Source organism: Pecten maximus, chromosome 4 (genome assembly GCF_902652985.1).
Source record: "Pecten maximus chromosome 4, xPecMax1.1, whole genome shotgun sequence".
NCBI lineage: Eukaryota > Metazoa > Mollusca > Bivalvia > Pectinida > Pectinidae > Pecten > Pecten maximus.
In genome coordinates this window covers 50,320,392-50,344,786 of record NC_047018.1, presented here as the reverse complement: position 1 = coordinate 50,344,786, position 24,395 = coordinate 50,320,392, and the positions used below count along the sequence as shown (strand labels likewise).

Sequence of the window (24,395 nt, the reverse complement as noted above, 5' to 3'; positions counted from 1 at the left end):
ATTGAGAGAAAGTTGACCTCCAGGTCCCCAGAGAAGATTTTTCATCTTTGAAAATGTGTCATCGTCAGTGCCAATATGAATCTGATATTTATACTACCAAAATTCTAACTCGCAACGCCCCACTCCACTCTTCCTTCACACTTCAAAAATAGTATGAACGTTTTTAGTTTCCTGGCTTCCTTTCTGAAATTGCAGGTTTTTAGCCCCTATGCTCACTGAAGAGTCGTGAATATTATATTCGGCTCCGTCAGGGTGTTCCCTCCCAAGGAAATAAGAAAAATAAAATAGAATAACCCCACACATAACGAATTCCATACTACAAGTGTTTATGGGTGTAATAACTGTCATCATTTTCTTAGTTGAATTCCCCCACCAAGAAGTCGTTTCTGGAACCACTGCCACCATAGAACCACCGTTTGAATGAAATGCTTCCGTCCGACGTTTATTGAAAACGGAAAAGTTCTCACCCAGTCTAGTAAGGGAGGGGTCACAGAGTGTAGGCAAGTTACAGTAAATGTCTACTTACTCGGAAAATGACGGAATAAATGGACGCATATCGTTCCTCTTAAAATTACCGTAATGGCAAAAAACATCAGGGACGCATTTCTGCATCGCCAAATTTGATTTGTATTGTATTTTAACTGGCGTAGAAATGCTCACATCTTCTGGCTGTTCGTAATGGTCAATTATAACCCAATAAAAAATCGTTCATTTTAAATATATACAAAATAGGGCTTATTATTATGAAGGATTGATTCGGTGCGGGACAACCGGAAATACAGCATACGTGAGTGTTCATCTGTAATAAATAAAGTAGATAATATCTATAAAGAGGTTGTGAAACCAACAGTGTTTTTACTGTGCTGTTTTCATGGCGAATCAGCTTCTCTGAGTTGTTTATGACCAGTCGACTTTCTCATGTATAAAGTTAAAAGACCAAAATAATTTAAATGCCCTCCACCATCAAAAACGATTTTCATCACAGGATAATGTGCCCCATCGACTCATCCTAGTTATAGTACAGAAACTCCGCAGTATATGAAACTCTTGTCTGCCGTAAAAAAAGAAATTCCAAAATGAATGAAACACACATCTTTTCGTCCGTCCGTCCGTCCGTCCGCACTCACTCAGATATACTTGTGGGGTGAATTAACGATTCATTAAATGTGATGTCCATATCAAATTAAACCTTCTGCGTTGCACCTCACAAGTTCTCAGACAAAAAACTTCACCCCATAAGTCGATCTTGTCCGTATCACTGTCCGTCTTTCTACCCTACAAGAACTTTGGTCCGGTTTTTTTCCCCGGATTATAACAGAATTTTCACGAATGACACAGGAAGCAAGTGCTTACCGCCAACTGTTACTGCACAAATACATGGATATCCCCACTATCTACGCAGTTTTGTACAATAGGTTTATCTATTTATCTCCCGACAAAAATGATTGGTAAAATTGGTATTATTATTTTGAATGAAAGGTTTGTAAGCGTGATGCATTGTTTTGAACATCACTCTGCCACGCAACGACCCCAACAGCCTACAGCGACATCACATCATCCCCGGGCAGCCAGTTCCGGGGGTCATATTAAACTTGGACGTATCGCCATGATTCATCTCTACAAACCATACAAATACCAGATCAAATTTCGGAGCAAAAATTTGAATGGGGGAAATATAAAATTGTCGGTCGTGATTAAGTAATCGGATGTATTTATATATTTATAAAATCGATACACCGTGTCAGTTCTGACACAAAATCGTTTATTATCGGTAATCATGAGCTTAAGAGTTTTGATATTTAACGGCGTTTTGACCGGAACGTAGAAATAATGTTAGACCGCCCATCGAGAATCCAGGTGAGAAATCCAGGTGAGAAATTCGCACCTGCTGAAAGGTAACATACCAACTCTTCTCTACTTTGATAGACATGCTGTGAAATTTACTCTTGAGATGCCCTCGATACGAATGGGTAATGTTTCAAGAGTCATTCGCTTAGCGAGAAGATATTCTCTCCGCCATTGATCAACAGGACGATTGGAATTCCTTGTACAATGGTGTCTCATCTCAACAAGGGAATTTCGAATTTTTCCAGCTCCCTAGGGATATGTGGAGTTAACCCACTTCTAGATCTAAAGGTATCACCATTATAGCTGAAGGTTGGCCTTTTATTAAAAAATCTAGTTTCCTTTTAATCATATAGAGCAGAAACTATCTACAGAATTTAAACGAGGGAGACGAAGATATTTTCTTAACATTTCATTGACAAAGACAGAAGGAAAAATATTACTTTAAAACTCCCGAAATGCTGAAAGTTAACTGTATTTTCTCATTTCATAAATTTGTCAAAGTATTTCGACAATATATTGTTTTTGCCACTTAAACGACCCATATCTGGGCCACCAGACAAGGTATCGAGCACTTTCTTTTATCAAAAAGTTTATCGGAAACATCTTAAGCTTGTCTCGGAGTTTTTACTGCTTGTTTCATTAAAACTGTGAAAAAAAAGAGAATAAACAAAAACAAAAACTCGTTCCTCCGATCAAAAACATTGAATATAAAAAATCTTGAAGACGCCGCATTCGACTTGAGATTCTGAACAAAATGGCTGTTGTTACGAGAACGCGATGTCCAACGGTTTATGCATTTTCCCGTCTAGCACGCTGTTTTTAAAGGTTTCTTAAAGGAATCTTCGTATCATTATAGTGTAAGTAAGATCAATCTTACTCTGACAGTGACAGAATAGCTGATTATAAACATGTTACGGTAGGTATTAGTTTAGCTGTAAGTCTCAGATTCAAAACACTGATAAACAGTTCAGATATATATATAAATTTAATCTGATTCTTGTGTCGTGTCTTAAAATACTGGAAATGTTATGTCTATATCGTCAAGATACCGAATTCTATACAGAACAATATACAGATGCTCCAAATGCCGAGGCTAAAAATTCCTTTTTACTGTTTTTCCGCGAGATAATCTTAGATTTTTACTGAGCGATAAAACCTGTACGGGGTTTGCAGTATTTCATCTTTTGACATTATAGAAATTTAACACGTTGTTCATGCAAGTTTTATTGGGTTCAGATTCAACCGGTAATAGTACAAATTGGAAATTCTAAACGTTCTTTGTTTAAAATAAATCCTTGAAACATAGTCCCCCATATTCCAACCATTGCCCAGAAGAATACGTTCGGGGTTATGAGATATATATCTATTATTCATTTTTCTGTGATCTTTCTCTCATGTTCATAGCACTGTCTTTGCATATCATGTAATAATACTTTTTTTTAATGCTTGTTTGCTGGGTCAATTATCATGTCAGTGGGCTTCTTATAGTAGTTGGTGGCTACCTCACCGAAAAAACATAACGCTGGCCATCGTATCCTATCACAAATTATTAGGATTAAGTGTCTTACCAAAGTACACAATCGCGATACCAAACAGTACGGTAATGTGATCCTATATATCACAGCATGTCCATCAAAGTAGAGAAGGGTTGGAATGTTACCTTTCAGCAGGTGCGAAGATATCATGACCCTAGGTTTCAGTTTTATTTTATCATTAAATTAAATAAAAAAGAAATCGCCAGCAAAACTCTTTTCACCCCTGGAATAAATCGACGGAAATACTTTATTAATGAACTGAGATACCGCGGATGAAACATCATTTACTTTCTGACGGGGAAAGTACAAAAATAATATCCAACTCTTTAATTAACTAGGGAGAAATGTAACCATCTTAAGTTCTAAACTTTAGGATTAATGTCGATGACATCGAGAGAAAGTGAGCCATCTAATATATTCCTATATACAACTTAATCTGCCAAAATATCCAATGACACGCCCGATTAATGACGAGGAGGACGATAAGGAAAAGTACGATGATAACGACGCTTTAACAATATTTATCTTGAAGACGTGTTGAATCGTTAGATGAAACCAAACATCAATTTTAACCGTCCTAACCCGTTCTCATATGACCCTGGATTTTGCGAAGACGTTAAACCCCTGAAAACAAACACCCAACCTAAAATGTCTGATGTAAATAAAGCTTTTCCTTTTTGTCGAGTAAGAAATAAATGTTTGTGTTTACTGACCCAGACTCTCGAGGACAAACACCCATGTACCTGATGCAACATATATCACTTTCAGGTGATCTTACATAGCATTATACACATACTTCATCTAACTGGCCTCTAAGTCTATTCGATTTCATCTATGAAATAAAATAATTTCAGTTGAATTCAAATTTGACCTAACATAATAACGAATATCCAAATTACGTTTAAGATTTGTTGTAGGTGAAACTTATCGCCGATTTAACTTGACCCCATCTCGTGTTAGACACCGCCAGGTATTCACGCCAACCTACATACCATCTGGCAGAGTTTACATTCAGGACAAGCTTTTAAAGTCAAGCAATAAATAAGAGTTTCGCCGGAATTAAAATCCTGTAAGAGCATCGCGCTATGTTTCATCAACCGTTTAGCTTAATACCTTTTCCGCCCAACTTTGAAATTTGTATCATCCCCAATTTGAAGCCCTTCCTGTTTCAAAGATTAAACAAAAGTTGTTCTAAAGTTTCCTTTTGAGAGACATGATGGGATCTTTAAGAAGATTGTTCTATGTATTTAAAGCTTTTTAGGTATCAATTAAGTAATTCATTAATAGTACACACACACCCTTCCACCCCTCCATCCGCCCCCTCCCCCCCCAAAAAGTAAATAAATAAATAAAAAAAAAAAAAACAAACAAACAAACAAAAACCACAAAGACAAGAACATTAGCCAAAATATTTTTTAAATCAGTTTTAAAAAGTAGAATATGCCATGAAAGAGCACGATGAAATTAGCCCTTGTCTGGTCGCGTCTGGAAAATTTCAACAAAATGAATGGACGGTTGAAAACCATGGGGAAAAACTCCGGTCGCTTAATTGAAGTCTGATAATTCCTATCTTGTATATTTTACATATCTCTGCTGGAGGCTCAAACATCTTATCACAGAAATGATTAGAAGCTAGCTAGGTGACCACTTCGTGATTAATTGATACCAAATGATTAGATATATCTACGTAATAATGTTGTATTGTACTAAATGAAACATACACAGTACAACTATGAAGTACTATCCGGGATAGTCTCTATTGTAAATAAGCGGAGTGGGGGTCCCCTCCCATGCCTGGCCGGGGATCGTTGATTGAACCTTTGAAGGGGACCACGGGTGGGCATATTGCATTTCGTAATTTAATGACAAATATAAGTTTTTTATTGTATCGCTATGATATTTAATTGTGCGCATGTGTCAATATTGGAGTTTTACGGATATACACGTAGCCATCGTGTGGGTAACGCCAGTATTATATTTACAATGCCGACTGAAATGAACATTTGTCAAAGAGCGCGTGAGGTATCGCACCACAAAATAAGCTATTGTCATCGGTCAACACGTATAATGAAAGTTCGGCTAAAAGTCATCAAAATGTTTGATATGTATGCAATACCATTGTACTAAAAACTCGGCAAGAGAGATAGAAAATCTGCTTCATCACAAAGCTTGTATAAATCCATGACTAGAATACATATACACTCCGTATGCTACTGAGTAAGTTTTAAAAAGAAATTTACATTAAAAACGGGTTTTAATTCTAGCTAGCGTTTTATGTTTTTTTATTTTGTATATGTCGGTATCATTTAATTGAAATGATCATCATAAAGTCCAACCTTCGTTTTTTGGGAAGGTGTAAAACCAGCAATCACTCACCTGTTGTAAACATACCTGTTACTCAAAGTCTTGCACAAGTTTTTGATTTATGAGAAAAAAATACATCTTAACAATTAACTTCGTTATGTCAGCGTTTTGTACAGAAACACCTGCAATGTTCCAACGATGTTGTATTGAACTATAAAAAAGGTCTGCCTTGGTGTGTTTACTTGAACTTATAGATTTAAAATACCCTTTTCAAAAACCTATTGAATATCCACGAGAGAAAGGCCTTTTAAAGCTACCCATGTTACTTTGTATGCATTTTGATAATAATTTTATTGTCGCAAGCGATAACAGTAATGACCACCAAAGTGTACTGAGTTGACTTTATAACACTCAACTGTTTAAGTTTTGTAAGTAATTCTTACCTACCCACCTGTATCGTACACCTGTTGCTGTACAGGTAAATGTGCTTACGTGCAGATCATTTATTTTTAGCAGTAATTGTGTTTATTTAGATGCATTTTCTTGCGTGTGTGAAAAGTTGATCGTGTAGATTTTTTTTATCATTCATATCTATTACAGCCAAAATTTATTCGGTCACCACCCTTTGATTTACGCTAATGTATTTGCATTTTCTAAATTTTCAACTTGAACTTGTCAATCTACCGGGGTTGTAAATGCAGGTAGAAAATTGAAATATTGGAACATGATATCGCTTTGAAAAAAATGAGAGCATTTAGAATAAATGGTGATTATCCAGTTTGCAGATTAATAAATTTGTTTTTCCCCACTTTCACCGATTCTGTCAGCCTTTTCAAAGAAATACACTACCTTTTTAATAAGAGTAGGGATATGCTGAACCGTTGACATCTGTATAATTTCGAAATCACGTGTGAAGTCATTGCACCCATACCGTTATTGTGACCAACCGATCCCACTAACCACTAAGCCATAAATGTCATGAAGTGTTTACCCGTAACTTAACGGACGGAATCCCGCGGAGTATATTTTAGTTTATCTACCATCGACAAACTAACACATTAACAAATAACGTGATATATATTTTACGAGGCCTCTAAAATATTCTTAAATTAAGACTTTCAGAACATGCTTCGGATATTAATGAAAGCATCAATAGGAAAATAATCTTATGGATTTCCTGAAAACAAAATAATCATTCTAGAACCAATACGGGAACACAAAGAAAACCAGCGACGTTTTAAGACCAGTTTCCACCTTACGCGAGCAAAGTTTTATAACCAACGGCTTTCTCGTTAAATCTGATCCGGTCACCAGGCAAATTGAGTCTAAATAAAACAGAGGAGAATGTGTGCAGTCCTGATAGCCAATTAGTGATGCATTTATCGTTAGTATACAATTAGGCGAACTATACATTAACTCCAAAACGTATAGGGTTGGCGAGCAATAAATCGCTTTGCTTAAACTCTTTGCAAAAGCTAATCCCGTATCCGGCGTATTTACGATAATGGCTGTTTCGCTCTGGGCGTGTAAATGCTGTAGGCCGATAATGATAGAGTAAGTGAAGGGGAAATTTATCCCTACATGGATTTCCATCTTAAATTTAGTTTATACCAGACACAGTCTCGTACACTTAATGCATGTACACGACGTAGGGTATTTGTTTCTATAAAAAACAACTTTCTGTAAGGAGAAATTATATCTTCCACCGAAATGGCTAAACATGTGATAATTTATTTATTTTTTTTTTTTTTTTTTGTATTTGTGCGGAGATTTTGGTTTTCGGTATATCCTAACCCTTTTATGAAGAATTAATATCAGTTTTAAAAATACATGGTAGCACGTGTATATATTTGATAATCTGTTTAACTCAAAGAACTTAATGAACTTGAACTTGACTTGAACTTGAACCCAACTGAGAAAGAATGACCAAAGTTATATGTCCATATTTTGAAGCAATCTTTTTCTTCATTATGCAAATAGCACTGAGGGACGAACCCCGACCAGGACAGATAAGCAGACAGACAAACTGACTTGCTGACGGACAGACAGACAGACGTTTTCATGAAAGAAACAAAAAACAACAACACCTTTTCTATGTCATTACGTGCATTAACTACTTGTTTGATAACGTAAGAATCGGCCACGTTACAACATCTAAATTATTTATGGACTCGTTTGACTTTCAAATAAGGTTCCTTATTATGGCTGAACCATAACAACTGACTACCGACATGCGATTCCCCCATCAGTAGCTTGAGTAACATGACCGGCATACGAGGCTTCGCTTTGATCTCAATTCCATTTCTTTGTATCCTAAAAATCGAACGCTATCAATTATTCAAACATCTATGTTATAGTGCTCAACGTTTGGTATCTTCGATACAGAAATTTAAATTTTTCATCGCAAAAACATTTTATTGCCTGCAAATCAAGAAATTGATCACAACCTTAGAAATTTAATTGGGTTTTACTTTCATTTCACTTTTTAGAGTACAGGTGATCGATCAAATTTGCATATTCACTAAACGATCGGAGCTTATCTGATGCAGCCTAACGCATTAAACCCGAAAGTGTAACGAAAACAAGCTTTTAGTCGTAAATATTTGATTGAAATACGAAGTAACATTATACCACACAAGTAGAGTGCCCACATTTTAATAGTTTTAAAGCCGACATTTATTTTCTATGTAACCTCTCACATGCTACATTCACAGGAAGTTAAAACGAAGATGTCAAATGAAAATGCGTTGCGTTTAATTATATGATAACTATGAATGTGTTTGCGTTCTTCAAATTGACCCTTACAAATTAGGTGCTGGATTCCTCGCTCAGAGTACAATGCAAATAACTATATAGCAAAATTTACTGAAAATATCTGTTCTAGTTCCTTTCTGCTGTTAGTCTATGTTTTTGTTTTTTTATTAATGTTCTACTGTACCTGGATGTGAGATTTGAGCGTGCCATGGAATGCTGATTGTGTATTAGAATCTTAGTGCCTCACTCTGTACAGTACTGTATCTTAGGCTGCTATATGTAACGTGTATCAGTAGAGAGCACAGTTGCCTCACGCCTTTTCTCGCTGAAACTCGATCAGCTGTCTTTAACATTCTAACTGTATAATACAGATGGAGAAATATCATTTATATCTATATCTATATATTTATTTATTATCTTTTTATCTAATATACATAAAGATAAACATTTGTAATAATTTTATTAGTCAAACATTTAAGTCTATGATACTTAGTCACAAAATTGTATAAACTGGATATAGGCCATATATAAGTATTGTAGATAAGTAATGAATTATTTCATAACATCAATATATATCAAGCTAATCAAGATAAATTAATTCATAACGGTTTATATGCAATATGTACCAACTTTCCTCCTTAGTTAAATATATGACCTTCTCACATGCTAATTTATAACTTAATACAGAAACCCTTTGTGTATTTGGTAGTGTGTGTTACTCTCCCACTCGCTGATAACCCTGTTCCGACCAGCGATTTACCTGAGGAACACCTGCAGCTACCACGACCAAACATGCCCTCCTCCCTCGGAAACTCCCCCTACCTACGACAAACATATCCAGCTATTCGTTCACGTAGAGTATTTATTAATTACAGATCCCGTCAATAGACTTGCGTAACCTACCAATGTTTAAAGCGACGTGGGACGGTTTGATAGTTCTGTATGTCGACATTTATACCGTACCAAATACACATATATATGTGGTTGAATGGGATTGACTATAACCATTTTCTGGTATTCTTTCGTTTTTGTGTCTTTATTGTGTAAAACGCAACTGCTTTTTAGTTAAAATTCGCAGATGTTATGTGTTTCATGTATCGAACTTATTGATAGAAAATGACATTTAAAGCTGTATGTCTGCTGACATCGGTTACCATTCAGCGTTAAATTTTCAAATATACACAATAATTCATAGCTTCATCGGCGACGGCATCATGCGACTTTCGCTGTTGGTGTCTATTTTACACTCGCCCTCATATAACTCTAGCGAAACTTTGACCCCTTAAAAACTTATAACATTAACACCAGAGACAGAGGATATTGAAGTTACTTGTTCTTAAAGATATTCAATTATTAATCCAAGAGGGGTGAACATGCTGATTGTAGAGTTTGTCACATTTGCAGATTCGATTTTGAAAAGATTCAAAAGCAAATATCATTTACAGTTATCCGCACTGAAGGGGACTTCTTTGGGAACATGTCCCTTTAAGAGTATCACGCCAGCCACATCCGACCATTCCACAGTGTGCTGGTCTTGCTTACCACCGAGACGTGTTTAGTTTACCCAAATGGATTCAAATAAATAATGTATATAAATATACAATTGTACAAATGATGCGGAGGCTATCACGTAGCGACCATACATTCCCGTATGTCAAGATGGATCACAGCGGGATTGAAATGGCCTAGTACGTACCAGCTAATCAATAGGACGAGACAAAGGCAATCGCTTTCTCTAACGACCTTGAAATCATGTCATCACAGTGCGTTTTCATTAAAGCAATGCGTACGATAACGACATTTTATAAGGTGCTTAAACGCGAATAATTTACGCTCGTCACTTGACAGGCCGGCTATGTTACAATGTCGTCTATATATATATATATATCAGTAATGCTGATGAAGACATGAATGTATTAAATGTGCATTTCTTTATTTGTCCCATCCTTTTCGTTGACGTTTTCTGTACTGATAATAGTTCATGTTCTCATAGTTGCATAAAAGTTTTGTACCACTAAATTTTAATGTACGTTGAACAAATTACGTCACCAATATGACGTCATTATTATTATTTGCGTAAGTAGAATATATTGAAAATTTGTTTTTTTATATTTTGTCTTTGGAAAACCAAGTGTCCCACCAACAAAGAAAATCATTCATCTACCTTTCTTATATGATTTACGGTAATTCGTTAATGTGTTTCTCATGCCTGTCATTTCAGATCTTTGACTGTGACTACTTACCCAATACCATCAAATATACACACAGTGGGTCGCCGTTACTGAGAGAGGATACCGTCAAGCTAACTGTCTACCGGTTTACGCCGACTGTGACCGAGTCCGAGACTTTCTACATGCACGTTGAAATCGTTAATGCTACAAGTAGAGTCGTGTTGACCCGAGGATTACGGTCAGTAGTGGTCCCCGAATTTAACGGAATTTCAAACACCATTAATGCTTCTGTCATTCGGTTCTACCACAGCGGAATTCAAAATGTTACTTGTGAGGTGTCCTTTCTCTAAGTATAAATCACAATGGCCCATTGCTGGACAAATTGTTATCGGTGAGACAAGGGAAAGTGTGAATGCAATAAAGCGAACCTGCCGAGAATTCATGTACATGCATCTCCACTATGAACACTTAAGAGGACCAAGTCCGGATGTGGATTATCTCCCTTTGACGGTTGAACTAAATGACCCGTCACTAAGCGAGGAGACGATAATTGAGAGTTACTTCTTGCCTATACACATCAAAGGTGCTATCCCCAATACTCCGCCTCGTTCGTCCTTCATGAGTATGTACATGATGGATGTTGATCAGTTTGTACTGTCAACAATAATCCCGGGTGTGATAGCAGCAGAGGACTACGAAACACCTAATGATAAACTTATTTACAACATTAGTCGACCACCAGCAGAGGACGAGGGCTTCTTTGTAAGCCTGGATGACCACACAACAATAATCACGTCGTTTAAGCAAGAAGACTTGGAAAATCATAGAATCGCCTACCAACCACCAGATTCTAGTATCAACACAAACAAACGGGTTTACGAGGCAGAATTTGTGGTTTTTGATAGCCATTTTTCTGAGAGTATGCCGATTACACTTCATCTGGCTGTTCGAGCGTCTGCAACGAACGCACCGCGTGTGTCTTTTAACAAGGGACTTGTCCTTCTTGAAGGTCAATCACGAGCTATCACCACGGACGATTTACAGATCGTGGACAGAGACAACCTGAACCGGGTTAGGTTGTATGTTACAGGCGGACTGAAGTATGGTAGGCTCGAGATCAATGGCCGCCGCGCAATCGCAATCACCATGCAGGATATCCAGAGGAGATCTGTGATTTATTACCATGACGACAGTGACACGACCAAGGACTTTATTGCTTTCCGAATCAGTGACGGCGTCAACACAGTTCTTGTGAACTTCCCCATCACTATTATCCCGAAAGACGACAGCCCACCTTACATCATCAACAATGTGGACATGGACATCAATGAGGGCGATACGAAACCATTCACTACGGAATTGCTGCTAGCTCACGACACCGACTCTGTTGACAGGAACATAGTTTTCATTATCACACATCCACCTAAAGCAGGGGAGATCATCCGTAGACTGAGACCCGGAGACACGGGGACAAGAATAAACAAGTTTGTACAAAGAGATCTGTTGAAAGGACAAATTTATTATCATCATTTTGGTCATGAAGTATTTGCCGATTCTTTTCAATTCAAAGTTCGAGATCATGAAGACCCTCCCAATAGATCAGTAATTGAAACATTCCACATCACAATAAATCCAGTCCACGAAAATCCGCCACAACTGGCTCCACAAGCGACGAGATTGATCCATGTGTCGGAGACTGATGTTGCCTACATCACTAAGGCGGAGCTGGAGTACACCGATGTCGAAACAGAAAATAACGAACTAACGTATATCATAACATCGCCGCCATTCTTTGTTTACAATTCCGGTTTCGAAGACGCCGGACGACTTATCGAGACGCATAATTTGACAATGGTATCTAAGAACGCCTCTATCCCTGCAGTGCAGACTTTCAAACAAGCCGATATCAACCATATGAAAATTGCCTACATGCCTCCTCTGGATGACATTGGTCCAGAAGCAAGACTTGTGAGATTTGTATACACTGTACAAGATTCTAGCGGAAACCAAGTGCTCGGACAATATTTTGAAATTGATGTTCAACCTGTCAATAACCAACCGCCAGCTTTTGTTACCAGCAAACTTCTTGTTGAGGAGAGCGGCATTTTGGGCCTGTCAGTAAATCAGTTATCGGCTACAGATTCTGATACTCGGGACTCTGATCTCGAGTTTATCCTAGATGAAGTGCCAAATTTCGGGGTATTACAGAAAGGAGGGATAACTCTCAACGAAGGAGGAACATTCCAGATACAGGACTTAAGGAGTAAGAATGTCAGGTAAATAAAAACAAAAACAAAAACAAAACAAAACAAAGATGATGCCAAGTATCATATATATTTCTTTATTTTGTATAAAAATAATATCGTTTTCCATATCACAGCATCATTGTAAATATCCTCATCTGCTGTTGTTCTTTTTTCATTTAGACTTTTATGTGAGGTCCGAATATGGTTAAATACAAGTGGATTGTTGTTCAGTAATACCCATTAATAACGTTTAACAAAACAATTCACTGTAAACGTGCATATTTTAGTGGTAATCTTATTCTAGCGATTTTCGCGCTAGAAGCATGACGCTAAATTATGATTATGCTAATTGTAGTTTCTTTGCAAAATAATTTTGGGGCGCAAATTTGTAAATGCACTAATCTGTAAAAATTTGGAAATGCTCTAAAATTTGAATACGCCAAATATATTATATTTACAGTATATATATCTCATTACGCACAACCTGTATATGCAGACAATTTATAAGTAGCATGTGAGCAACCAAAACGCGATCATGATACGATATGTGGTTTATATTTTATGTAATACCTGTACAATGGAATAATAAATACGTCTTTATGACTTTATATTTCACAGGTATATCCATGATGGAGCAGAGGGTACGCAGGATACCTTTACGTTAACGCTGTCAGATAATGATAACAGGGTTACCAAAGTGTTTTCCGTGGAAATCGTACCACTGGACGACCAAGCACCCCAACTCCGCGACAACCTACGGCCACGACTAATCGTGTCCGAGGGGAGCGAGGTGGTTATATCTCCTCAGGTCCTTTCAGCCACTGATGACGACACAAATGACAACGAGCTCGTGTTCCTTATTGTCAAACAGCCAAAATACGGGATCCTTCGTCTGGATGATCGACCCACAGTAAAGTTCACTCAACAAGACGTGGAAAACAGGATGGTGAAGTATATTCACACTGGAGGAGAGATCGGTACGACGGTTCTGAAAGATTCCATGACGCTTATAGTATCAGACCAAAGGTACATGGGTACCGCAGACCTACCATACTATGACTTAAACATTACGATAACACCTGTCGACAACTCTCGCCCCACTATCATCACTGGCGAGCAGGTACATGTGGCTGAAGGAGGTAGTTTCGAGATTGTACCCGACGTCTTGACAGCCAAGGATCCGGATACTCCTCCAGAGGACATCCAGTTCTTCATAGTCAATCAGCCACAATGGGGATATATAGAAAATGTAAAACCGAGTCCAGGGTCTGAGAAAAGTAACACCGGAAGACGCATTATGTCATTTAAACTTCAGGATGTGATTGACGAGACTATCAGCTATGTTCAGGCGACTCATAGAGGCGTGGAACCAGTTTATGACGAATTCACGTTGTACGCTACAGACGGAACACTTAAATCGGAAGAGGCGACGTTTGTGATTCGGATAGATCCGCAAAACGACGAGGTGCCTGATTTAATGATACAGGATATGCATCTTAATGAAGGGGACAGTATGCTTATTGACCAGACAATGATAGATGCGATTGATATGGACATGCCTAAGGACCCAATCACCTTGTCCATATCGCAGGAGCCCGAACACGGGGATATAGTAGTATTGCTACATACACAGAACGGCAACATTGAATCAGCTGTTCAGGACTTCACAATTGATGAACTTCACAGCGGCATGCAACTGAAATATAGACACGATCATTCGGAGAATTTTAGGGATAGATTTGCGGTGACGGTGTCGGATGGACGATACGAGGTGAAAAGGATATGCAACATAACAATAACTCCAATTAATGACGAGGTTCCTGAGGTCACGAAGAACGCCGGCCTGCAGATCGAGTATGGCGACTACGGGCTCATCTCTAGCATTGTCTTACAGTCTATAGACCCAGATAACAGCGAGAACGAGGTTTATTATGTTCTGGCCACAGTACCGAGGAAGGGATTCCTGCAGTTCTGTACCGATCCGTTTACACCTGCGAGGTCATCTGAGTGCGAAGATATGTCGGAAAGGATGAACTTTACACAGCATGATATCGATATGAACAGGATCCGGTATATCCATACAAGTAGTATGGGCAATGCTGAAACTGACAGCTTCCAATTTATGTTAACAGACGGTATCAACAACAGGCAAATTGAAACATTTGAAATTCTTATAAGAAACTCGATGAAAACGAACCTGGCATTACTTAACAAAGGATTAGACGTGAGAGAAGGGGACAAAACCGTTATCGCTACAACATGTTTAAGTGCGACGGATGAAAGTACAAAAGTTGACGAAATAGTTTTCGCCATTATTCGACCACCTATTCTAGGACAGATAGAGTACATAGACAGACCATTGGTTAGTATAAGTAGCTTCACACAAATGGACCTTGCTGCTCAGAGAATCGTATATAACCATTTAACCAAGAGTGACATCACAGATGATTCGTTTACTTTCACCGTCACCAATGGCTTGAGCGAGGCCAAAGATGGCGAATTCAGGATCAACATTGAACCACTGGACCGAGTTCTTCCTTCTTTAATCACAAATAATCTTATAGAGGTGGTACAAGGTGGAGAGGTCATATTATCGCAAAATCTTCTGAGAGCTCAAGATCCAGACACGGCAGATATGAACGTTACCTACTTATTGGCGAAACCTCCAACCTTCGGTCTGCTGTATAACCGCGGGATTGTCATAACCCAGTCCTTCACACAACTAGACATAGAAAGAGGACATGTCGTGTATGAAAGTTACGGCTCACATGCCGGTTTGGACAATTTCTTATTCAGTCTAAGTGACGGAAAACACAGCGGGTTCCTCGTTAACGGTAGTTTACAGCTCACACCTGTCATTTGTAGCGTTTTTGTAAAGCCCATCGCTAACGATGCCCCGAAATTATTGGTCTCAAATCATCCCGAAGTCCTCGAACATTTTGGAAAAGGGAAATACGGATTCCGTTTGAATAATCGAAATTTAAAGGTAGTGGATTCTGACACAGACAACGAGAACTTGATGTACATTATGACGAAACGACCACTACACGGGCAAATCGAAAATACAGCGACAAAGCGTTACATACGACGAAAGTTTTCACAAGAGGACTTGAACGATAATGACCTACGCTATGTACTAAACTCAAGGACAAGGGCCACAAATGATTCCTTTATGTTCCGTGTGATGGACTCGAGAGGCAACACCCTGGATAACCAAGTGTAAGTGTAACTGGCTTAAGTTTTAAGTTGCTAATCGCTATTTATGTATGTATTTAATGGAAAACAGGATTTCGCTTGGTATTCTTTGATATTTTGATTTTCTAGTTAATACCCTGCATAATTTTATGTAGCAGAACATAGAAAAATTTGAAAAGTACATGTCACCCATGGTTTAGAAACTGCGTCAACAGCTGCTATGTCCTTCTGGGACACGTTAGTGCTGCAAGGGACAATCTGTGTAAAAATCTTTATGGAGAGTTACAAAATATTTTATCGGCCTAAATGCTAAAAGTACATATAAGGGGATGTAAAAAAACACTTGAATTTTCTGGACTTAGCTATGGCGCCTTCTGTTTCTAAACAATTATGCCTTTCAAAATGAACATGTGTTGTTGTTGTTGTTTTTTTTGTTTTTTTTGTAAACGTAGATTATAAGTTGTTATTTATATTTTCAGTTTCTCTCTGAAATGGTCGATCGTTAGTTTTACCCAGACCCGCATGATAGTTTGTGAGAATATCGGTACACTAAGCATTGGCCTGGTGCGACAGGGGGCGATAGACCAGATGGCTTTTGTCGGCATCAAGGTATTCGACATGTCGGCTAAGAATGGACAAGACTTCATTCCAAGTACTGCCCAACAGGTCCAGTTCAACCCAGGTATGACATTTTCTAGGGTTGAGTAAAATCCCATATACTATATTTATCATGCAATGTTATCACTCTTCACTGCAATAATACAACTATTGTCCTTACGTCATATGTGACGTAAAAAATAACATTCTTATGACGTCATAACTGTATACGACATCCATAGTTGCATGAATCCATTCTGAATTATGTACATGTATACCTGAAAATATTGGCTAAGTGGAGAAAATAGCATATCATATTTTGTTTCCGAAGTTGAATTTTCATTTGTTCTTTCTATTGGCTGAAACACCATCCGGTGTTTATTGTTTTGTGACTAAATATTTACATAGGTAAGTAATGACGTTTGCAATGGAAAACACTAACGTTTTCTATAAACATTGTTATATTTTACCTTATATAGGTGTGGCCAGGGCCTCTTGGGACGTTTTGATACCTGACGATAATTTATTGGAGAATACAGAGAAGTTCCGAATCGCCCTTGAAGAACCAGTCAATGCTGTGCTAGGGAAGAGCAGTAAAGCCAGTGTCCGTATCATTAATGCCGACAATGGTAAGACAAATGTCGTAAATAAAGTCATTAATTAAAATTTGTAATTCAAATCACAATTAATCAAATCTTTAAAATACAAGGTTGATTGGTAGAACGGTCAGGGCTGCTGACGTAGAAAAGAACAAACTATAGCGTTCGCTTTGACACTCGATTTTGCTTTCATCTTCTGCTATAATATATTAAAACGTATTTCTCGTACATACCAGACATATTTCAGTATACTTGGCTGTTGATGTATAAACGGTTTTGGTGCCAAGTGCTTCTAGTAATGCTTGTTATATAAAGGTAAAATATTCCGTGACGACAGGTCTCGTGTATGAGCATGTTGTACAATCCTCCGACCTCATCTATTTCAGGAGAGTGCCCCCAGTATTTTGGCATGATTAGCAAACACAACATTGACAGTAACGACGGATTCTTGCTCCCCGGAAGTGACGTCAATGCAGAAACGGAAAGGGTTGTCTCTGTGAGTAAACTGACATGAGAAATTTAAGATGACATTTAAGTCATCATATATATATATCAACTTAATTGAAAAGAATACACTGAAAACACTTTAATATAATTATAAACGTTTAAAATTAACTCTGTATTGTTTGTTAAATTAGCAAAATTATTATGCGTACATATTTCACATTTATGGTCTTGATGAATGGTTGGTTGATAATTATCTTATATTTTAAACAAATACAAAACAACTCTAATTAGTTATTGTTATATGATAAAAGTAAGGGGAAAAGAAAAACTGACTATCAATTGTTTTCTGTTTTGTATTTTACAGTTTCATAATATCAATCCGATCGACACTTCTAGTCCATTTGATAATACTTACAACACTGACCCAGCACAAACGTTATCCTCGTCAGCGGCGAGATCGTCAGTACCGAAATCGAGGTCGTCACAACAACATGCTGGCACACAAAATAATAACAATGAAAACGAAACAGTAACAACAAAGAGGAAAGGAAGGAAAGGAAAAAGGAGGAGTAGATCTAAAAAGAGGAGGAGGAACGGAAATCTGAAGAAATCAAAAAGGAATAAACAAAGTCAACAAACATCTAATCAACAAACACAAGATCCAGAATCGATATTCACTAACCTACCGGCTGCTTCACAGAAAATTCAGGTATGACAGATTATAAATCCGTGAATAAATTATGAACGAGAAAATAATATACAAAATGAGGGATACCATAAAACATCAATTTATCTAGTGAAAGTTTATGTATTCGAATGCATTCTTCAAGGGTGAGAGTGATTTTTTTTAGATGTATATGTTCTGGAATTATGCTTTTCCTGCGAGACTCAATCCAAATGTGGGTATCTACTTTATCTTTTAGTGTTACTCGTCAAAATTTTGGTAATAGCGTATTATAATCCTACAAAATCATTGGATGTTTTGAATTCGTGGTGGACTGTCATCGCGATTTATGTGCAATTAGCTATCTGATAAAATAAAGAACCCGCTAACCCAAACAGAAAAAAATATTAAAAGGTGTCGAATATAGGAAGCTAAACCACAGCGCTTGCTACAGTTATTGAAAATTCAAAAATGTGTCTTTTTCATTTGATCTGTAAATTGCTTGAAATAATAAGATCCCTTGACGCAACAAGTTGATATACAACCTTTTCATTTGAATTTATTTTGACAAGATAAAATGTCACGTATCTTGTTATCGTTACATCAAACGGATCGGACTTAACTGGTGTGCTTTGATGATTTTATTAAATGATAAACGTTTCCGTTTTATTACCCTGGTTGGTCTTGCCCTTTATCTCCATGCGTCACCTTGACATTTCGTTGTTATAGGCACCACAGATTTGCGCCAAGAGCACCAAAGGCTTGCTTCACTTCGATGAGTTCGCACAGAGAATGTACAAATGTGATGGCGCCAGTTGGAAATCATGGAACCCGGACTCGAACCAAGATCAACCGGAGCAAGCAACCAGATGTCAACAAGGTATTGATTAATACTGTCGTGATATCAGCACTAGCTTTTCTGTGATTTGATGAACTTGTACACCCAAACATATGTAGTAGTTGTGGAACGATATTGTAATTTACCTGTTATATCTTGCTAATGATTTAAAGGCTTTAAAATAATAATGTTTTGTTTCTCTACAATTCTCGAATGTGTTAATAGGGAAATAGGCCTAAACTAATCCTACAAAGCAATTGCCGAACGTGTTTATAGCGAAATAGTTCTAAACTAATCCTACAAAGGAATTACGTTTTAAGCAATTTTGTGTATATAAACTTTATCTATTGATATTCTATTTTTATAATTCTAAATCAACTTTAACTATCCCCAGGTTGGTCCGAGTATGACGGAAGATGCTACAAGTTTTTCGAAAATAAAATGTCCTGGGAAGCTTCCGAACATCATTGCCAGGGATCACACAGCTCTCATCTTACGAGTGTCCGTTCCAAACGTCATTACAAATGGCTGCTCAAGCTTGTCGGCAAAAACTCATTCTGGATAGGTACGTTTTAGTGATACACGTTCCAGGCTTAATTCTGTTTCAATGATGTATTTTACTTCCTTTATCATCAGAAAATTTCATTAGAATTTTCATTTTTTATCAAACTAAGTCGCTTTCCGTTTTGATGATTTTAATTATCAAAACGGAAACGAAACATTACTTAAAAGTAATGGCGCTTATTAGGGGCATTAACAATAATTTAATATTTCTGGTGATAATTATCAATAATTCTGATGATAAGAAGAAAATGCGATATAAGCCAACATTATCTTACTGAAACATTATGATTATATGTATAATTATATTACAAATGCAAAACGAATAGAAAAGTGGTAATGATTGTAATTTTCTTTTTGAACAGGACTAAACGACAAAGCAAATGCCAAGATATGGAGATATGTGAATGGTGAGCCTCTGGGCTTCACGCGCTGGGCACGTGGTCGGCCGCGAATCAGAAGGACGGTACATCGTAAGAACTGTGTACTGGTCAACACTAGAAGGAAATGGAAAAACAAACTATGTGATAAAACATCCAAAAGATTCATATGCGAACAATTTATATCTTCATCTTCTTCACAATCGTCATCTATAACGTCATTGCGAACAAATCCTAAACGTCACATATCTCGAGGAGGACGGCGGAATAGGAAATCGAGGGGCTTCCTAAACCAGTTTTCAAATTAAACTGATTTTGTTTTAGGTTTTAGTATGTACTTTTGTAAAGAAGAATATGTACTGTTCTAGGAGAAACGTGTGTACAAGATACGCAATATTTTGCAACTCGGTTATTGAAAGGGATATGTTTGTAGATGACTTCGGCAATGACTATATGTAGTTGGAATCTGCGGGCCTCCTGAAAAGGATGCATCTTTATATGGACCTAAGTGATGAATGATAGGACACAAAGTCTTACATACATCAGTAAGATTATACGTCCCTGTGGACATTCATAACCAAAGTGTTCATATTTACTTGGAAAGGAAACATTCTTCAAAGTCTATCATTACAAGATGCGGTTTGTTGTGTTGCCGAAAAGCAGGAAAAACATGTCCTGAATTATTTTACCAGGAGGCAAAAATCTGTATTGTGTGTGATGTGCATGGACTCGTGCGATTCACAGAATCGCGAAGGTATACTTCATTTGCGAGGTACTATTACCAGTGCTTATAAGTCACTGCGGTGTTAATGAAGGTGTTCTCTCTTTTGCTTAAATAATTAACTTCCATTCTCAGGATTTTACTATTAAGAGAGAACGTCTATAGACAACTTAACACTGACTTATCGTTGGAAGCAGGAACTTGATAGCTGACGTTAATGATTTGTGCAATCGATAAGAAAAAACAATGGATTTTCCACAAGGTGTAAACATCCTTCCCCAAGGCTGATGAGCATATTGAAGGACGTTTCTTTTTTACGCTTTCAGAATTCTGGTTAAGTAAATCCGCCAACGGGGATGAAAGTAAGACGAAAGTCTTGTGCAATGTTACACAGAACAAGTGTTTCAACATAAGGGAGACGTTCATTGCGTAACTTCTCTTCTAGGCCAGACATTTATCCGGGCAGGAGCGTTGAGTGACCTTCGTGTGAGTCGACTCGGGCCTTTCAACGGTCAGTGAAACATGGCTGTACGATGCCGTGCCGCAATACTTCTGATACCCTGTACGGACTTGCTAAGATCGAAACACTTTTATTTTAAACATTTATAACCTCATTTTAAGGATGTATATATTATATTTTCGATCCGTAAACTAATTTACGGAGTCGGGCTGACGGTAGATAACTCGTGTTATGTATGATGACAAAATCGTACATTTTCTCCACTCTGAATCTGTCGTTCGCTAGCCAGTAGGCGGATGTGTGTCTTGGGCTGCTAGCTAGTACTTGTACTTCATTTAATTTATGACGCAATATATCAACTCAATATTCATTATACTCTATAAATCTGTATGCTAATGTGTTCAACTTTTTCATTTTCTGAATTAATCAAATTTTCTAATCAATAATTTATTTAATCAGGTATTCTCAGGTTTTTCTTTAAAGTAAAACAATAGATATTTCAAATTAAAATAGGTTATTCTTTACAATGATGATATGAGAATGTGTCGACGACAAGATTGTCAGTAAATTAGTTCTAAGATATGAAAAAAACGTATTTTACCTATTTACATCAATCAGCAAATGGTTCACTTCAAGTAATATCAATTTAATTATTAGATGGTAAAACCATCGCTAATTGGAACAGGAAATCGCTTATCACAAAGGTCAACAGAACTTAATTAGCCTTTTTATCACCCAAAGAACGTCATGTCGAATTTCAATTTCATTAATAAGAACAATTTGGGGATATATATCCCTTGCATATTTTTCGATATAACGAATTCCTCTTTAGCTGTATTTCCAGTAATACGAATGACGGTCATCATGTACTTGTCCGGATTACTGAATCAAACAGTGGCATTTCTGATAAATGTGGTCTCGTGTAGCTACCGCATTTCATGTGAAAAGGTATTTTATTAAGACTTTTTGTGCAATGTTTTATTTTTCAGTGAGCCCTTTTTAGCAGCAGTTATGTGATAAACGCCGTGAGAATCAGAATAGTTTTCTGGTATACTTTGATGATGCTTTGTTCCAGTTTTATGGACGTAAGGTATACTTATGAATATATATATATATATGAACAGTTTTGTCTTTTAACAAAAACAATAGTAAGTGTTTTGATGTACGTCAGTTGTTGATGTTCATTGTTTCTGATGGTTGGAAATATGTGTACTCAAATACAACAGTTACAAATTTATCTTCGAAATCAGTCATTATGAAATAATCTTTAAAAATGACAAATGTCCCTTAAAACATATTATCAGGATGCATATTGCATCTCTAAATAGTGCTGTATTTGTGTAACAGTTGATGAAAGTGTGATGATGGATAAACTGTGTTACATGATAAGATGTTGTTAACATGCTTTTGATTTCTGATGTATGTCTTTGACAAAAGACCCCCTTAACGCCAGTTAAAACATATAATGATGATAAATAAATAAACGGACAACTGTCTTTTCTTCTTTAAAAATCATGTATTCAGCTTATGTGATAATTTCCTCCGCGACAATCCTGATGTCTGTTTTTGTTGGTTTTTTCTGTTTTTTTCCACCACAAAACAATCCTACAGAAAGATCGATAACTTAATCAATCTATGAATTCCATGTCAAACAAAAATAATCTTATTATCTTTTGACTGCTTGTAACCTAAAATTTCGATATTAAAAGCAACAAATCGGCACAACAATTAGAAAGTGATTTATTTCTTGTCCATTGTATTTTAATCGGTTTGCTAATACCACAGTTTGAAATTAAGAATGCTGGTTCTGAAAAGACAAACCACCAACGATAGAATACAGTGTTTAATTTCCCAGGAAGATCTTGGCATAGAAAGCAGATATTCATGTACACTAATTTTTACCTCGATTAAAATAGAGCAAACCTCGTCTAATTTAAGTCCCATATGCATTTAAATACTTTATGTGAAAGTAGATTAATAAATGCAAACACTCTTATAAATATTCAGTTTTTCTCCAATCCTTATCCATCAATTACCCCATCAATACAGAAACCCGTGAATAAAGATTTATTTGACATGCTAGTGACATTAGTGTGTTTGTGACGACACGAAAATATATGTATTTAAGCTGTAGTTAAATATTCACGAGATATATGGGATCCATCATATATTTTTGACAAAACGTAAACGGAATTTGCATGAGTTACATTTATGTTTACATTCAATGTCTTTTCTGTATATAAAAATGATGTAATATATATATATATATATATTTTCACGTGAAACAAATGTATTTAATGTATAAAATTGCTACTGAAGAATGTATATTATTGTGAAAAGTTAAATATCGCGTATTAAAATACTTATCATTGTTGTTGTTTATATTTGTCAAATATGTCGATTTGTTTACAATGCATCATGTTGCTTACAGATATTCAATTAAATAAATCTACATTTTCAAACAATCTATCTTTTTGTTGGTATGTCACTATCACTATAATGGAGGAACAGTTTCTCTGTCTGTCGTCTGCCACTATCGGGATTCATTTCTACAATATGTATACAATATACATTAAGTCACCTGCACGTGCGCTAAACTGGCAAGAAAGTCGAACAAGGCATATTATCTGTTAATCCACTCTGGTAGGATATTTCTAACCCAGCGATACAAGGTAGACATACTGACATTTTACAAAACACTCTAGTTACTACATTGCCTTCCATCTGAATTTCTAAAATGACTCAATTGAAGTTAATACTGACAAATACCAATACGAGGTAATGCTATCAAAAGCAAATATTATAATTTAAGTCCCCAAACAATTTTGAGATATTTTGAAATATGTCAATGTTATTCCTTGAATCGTATGACCCAATATCATTCCCTAGGTTTAGGTTATTGAGACGCTGTACTAAAAGGAAGTGATGACGCCGGATGGACGGACGGACGAATGTCCAAGATCGACTTGGTAGAGTGTAGTCTTCTGTCCCTGTACTTGTGGGGTGCAACCCACAAGTCCTTCTTAATTTCGAAAATCGCTTAATGATGAATTGTTGGGAAATAGATTAAAGCCA

General features: G+C 36.9%; 1 protein-coding gene across 1 annotated transcript in view; it reads left to right on the top strand.

Moving 5' to 3' along the window:
- LOC117326358 (FRAS1-related extracellular matrix protein 1-like) overlaps positions 1 to 23,785 on the top strand; it is a 65,886-nt gene extending 42,101 nt beyond the window's left edge. The window contains 10 exon segments of the mRNA XM_033883069.1: positions 10,663 to 10,953; positions 10,955 to 12,888; positions 13,477 to 16,077; positions 16,533 to 16,735; positions 17,130 to 17,279; positions 17,636 to 17,745; positions 18,061 to 18,405; positions 19,090 to 19,240; positions 19,593 to 19,763; positions 20,125 to 23,785. Of these exon segments, the coding sequence (XP_033738960.1) occupies positions 10,663 to 10,953; positions 10,955 to 12,888; positions 13,477 to 16,077; positions 16,533 to 16,735; positions 17,130 to 17,279; positions 17,636 to 17,745; positions 18,061 to 18,405; positions 19,090 to 19,240; positions 19,593 to 19,763; positions 20,125 to 20,447 (6,279 nt within the window). The 3' untranslated portion in view covers positions 20,448 to 23,785.
- Positions 23,786 to 24,395: the final 610 nt, after the last annotated feature.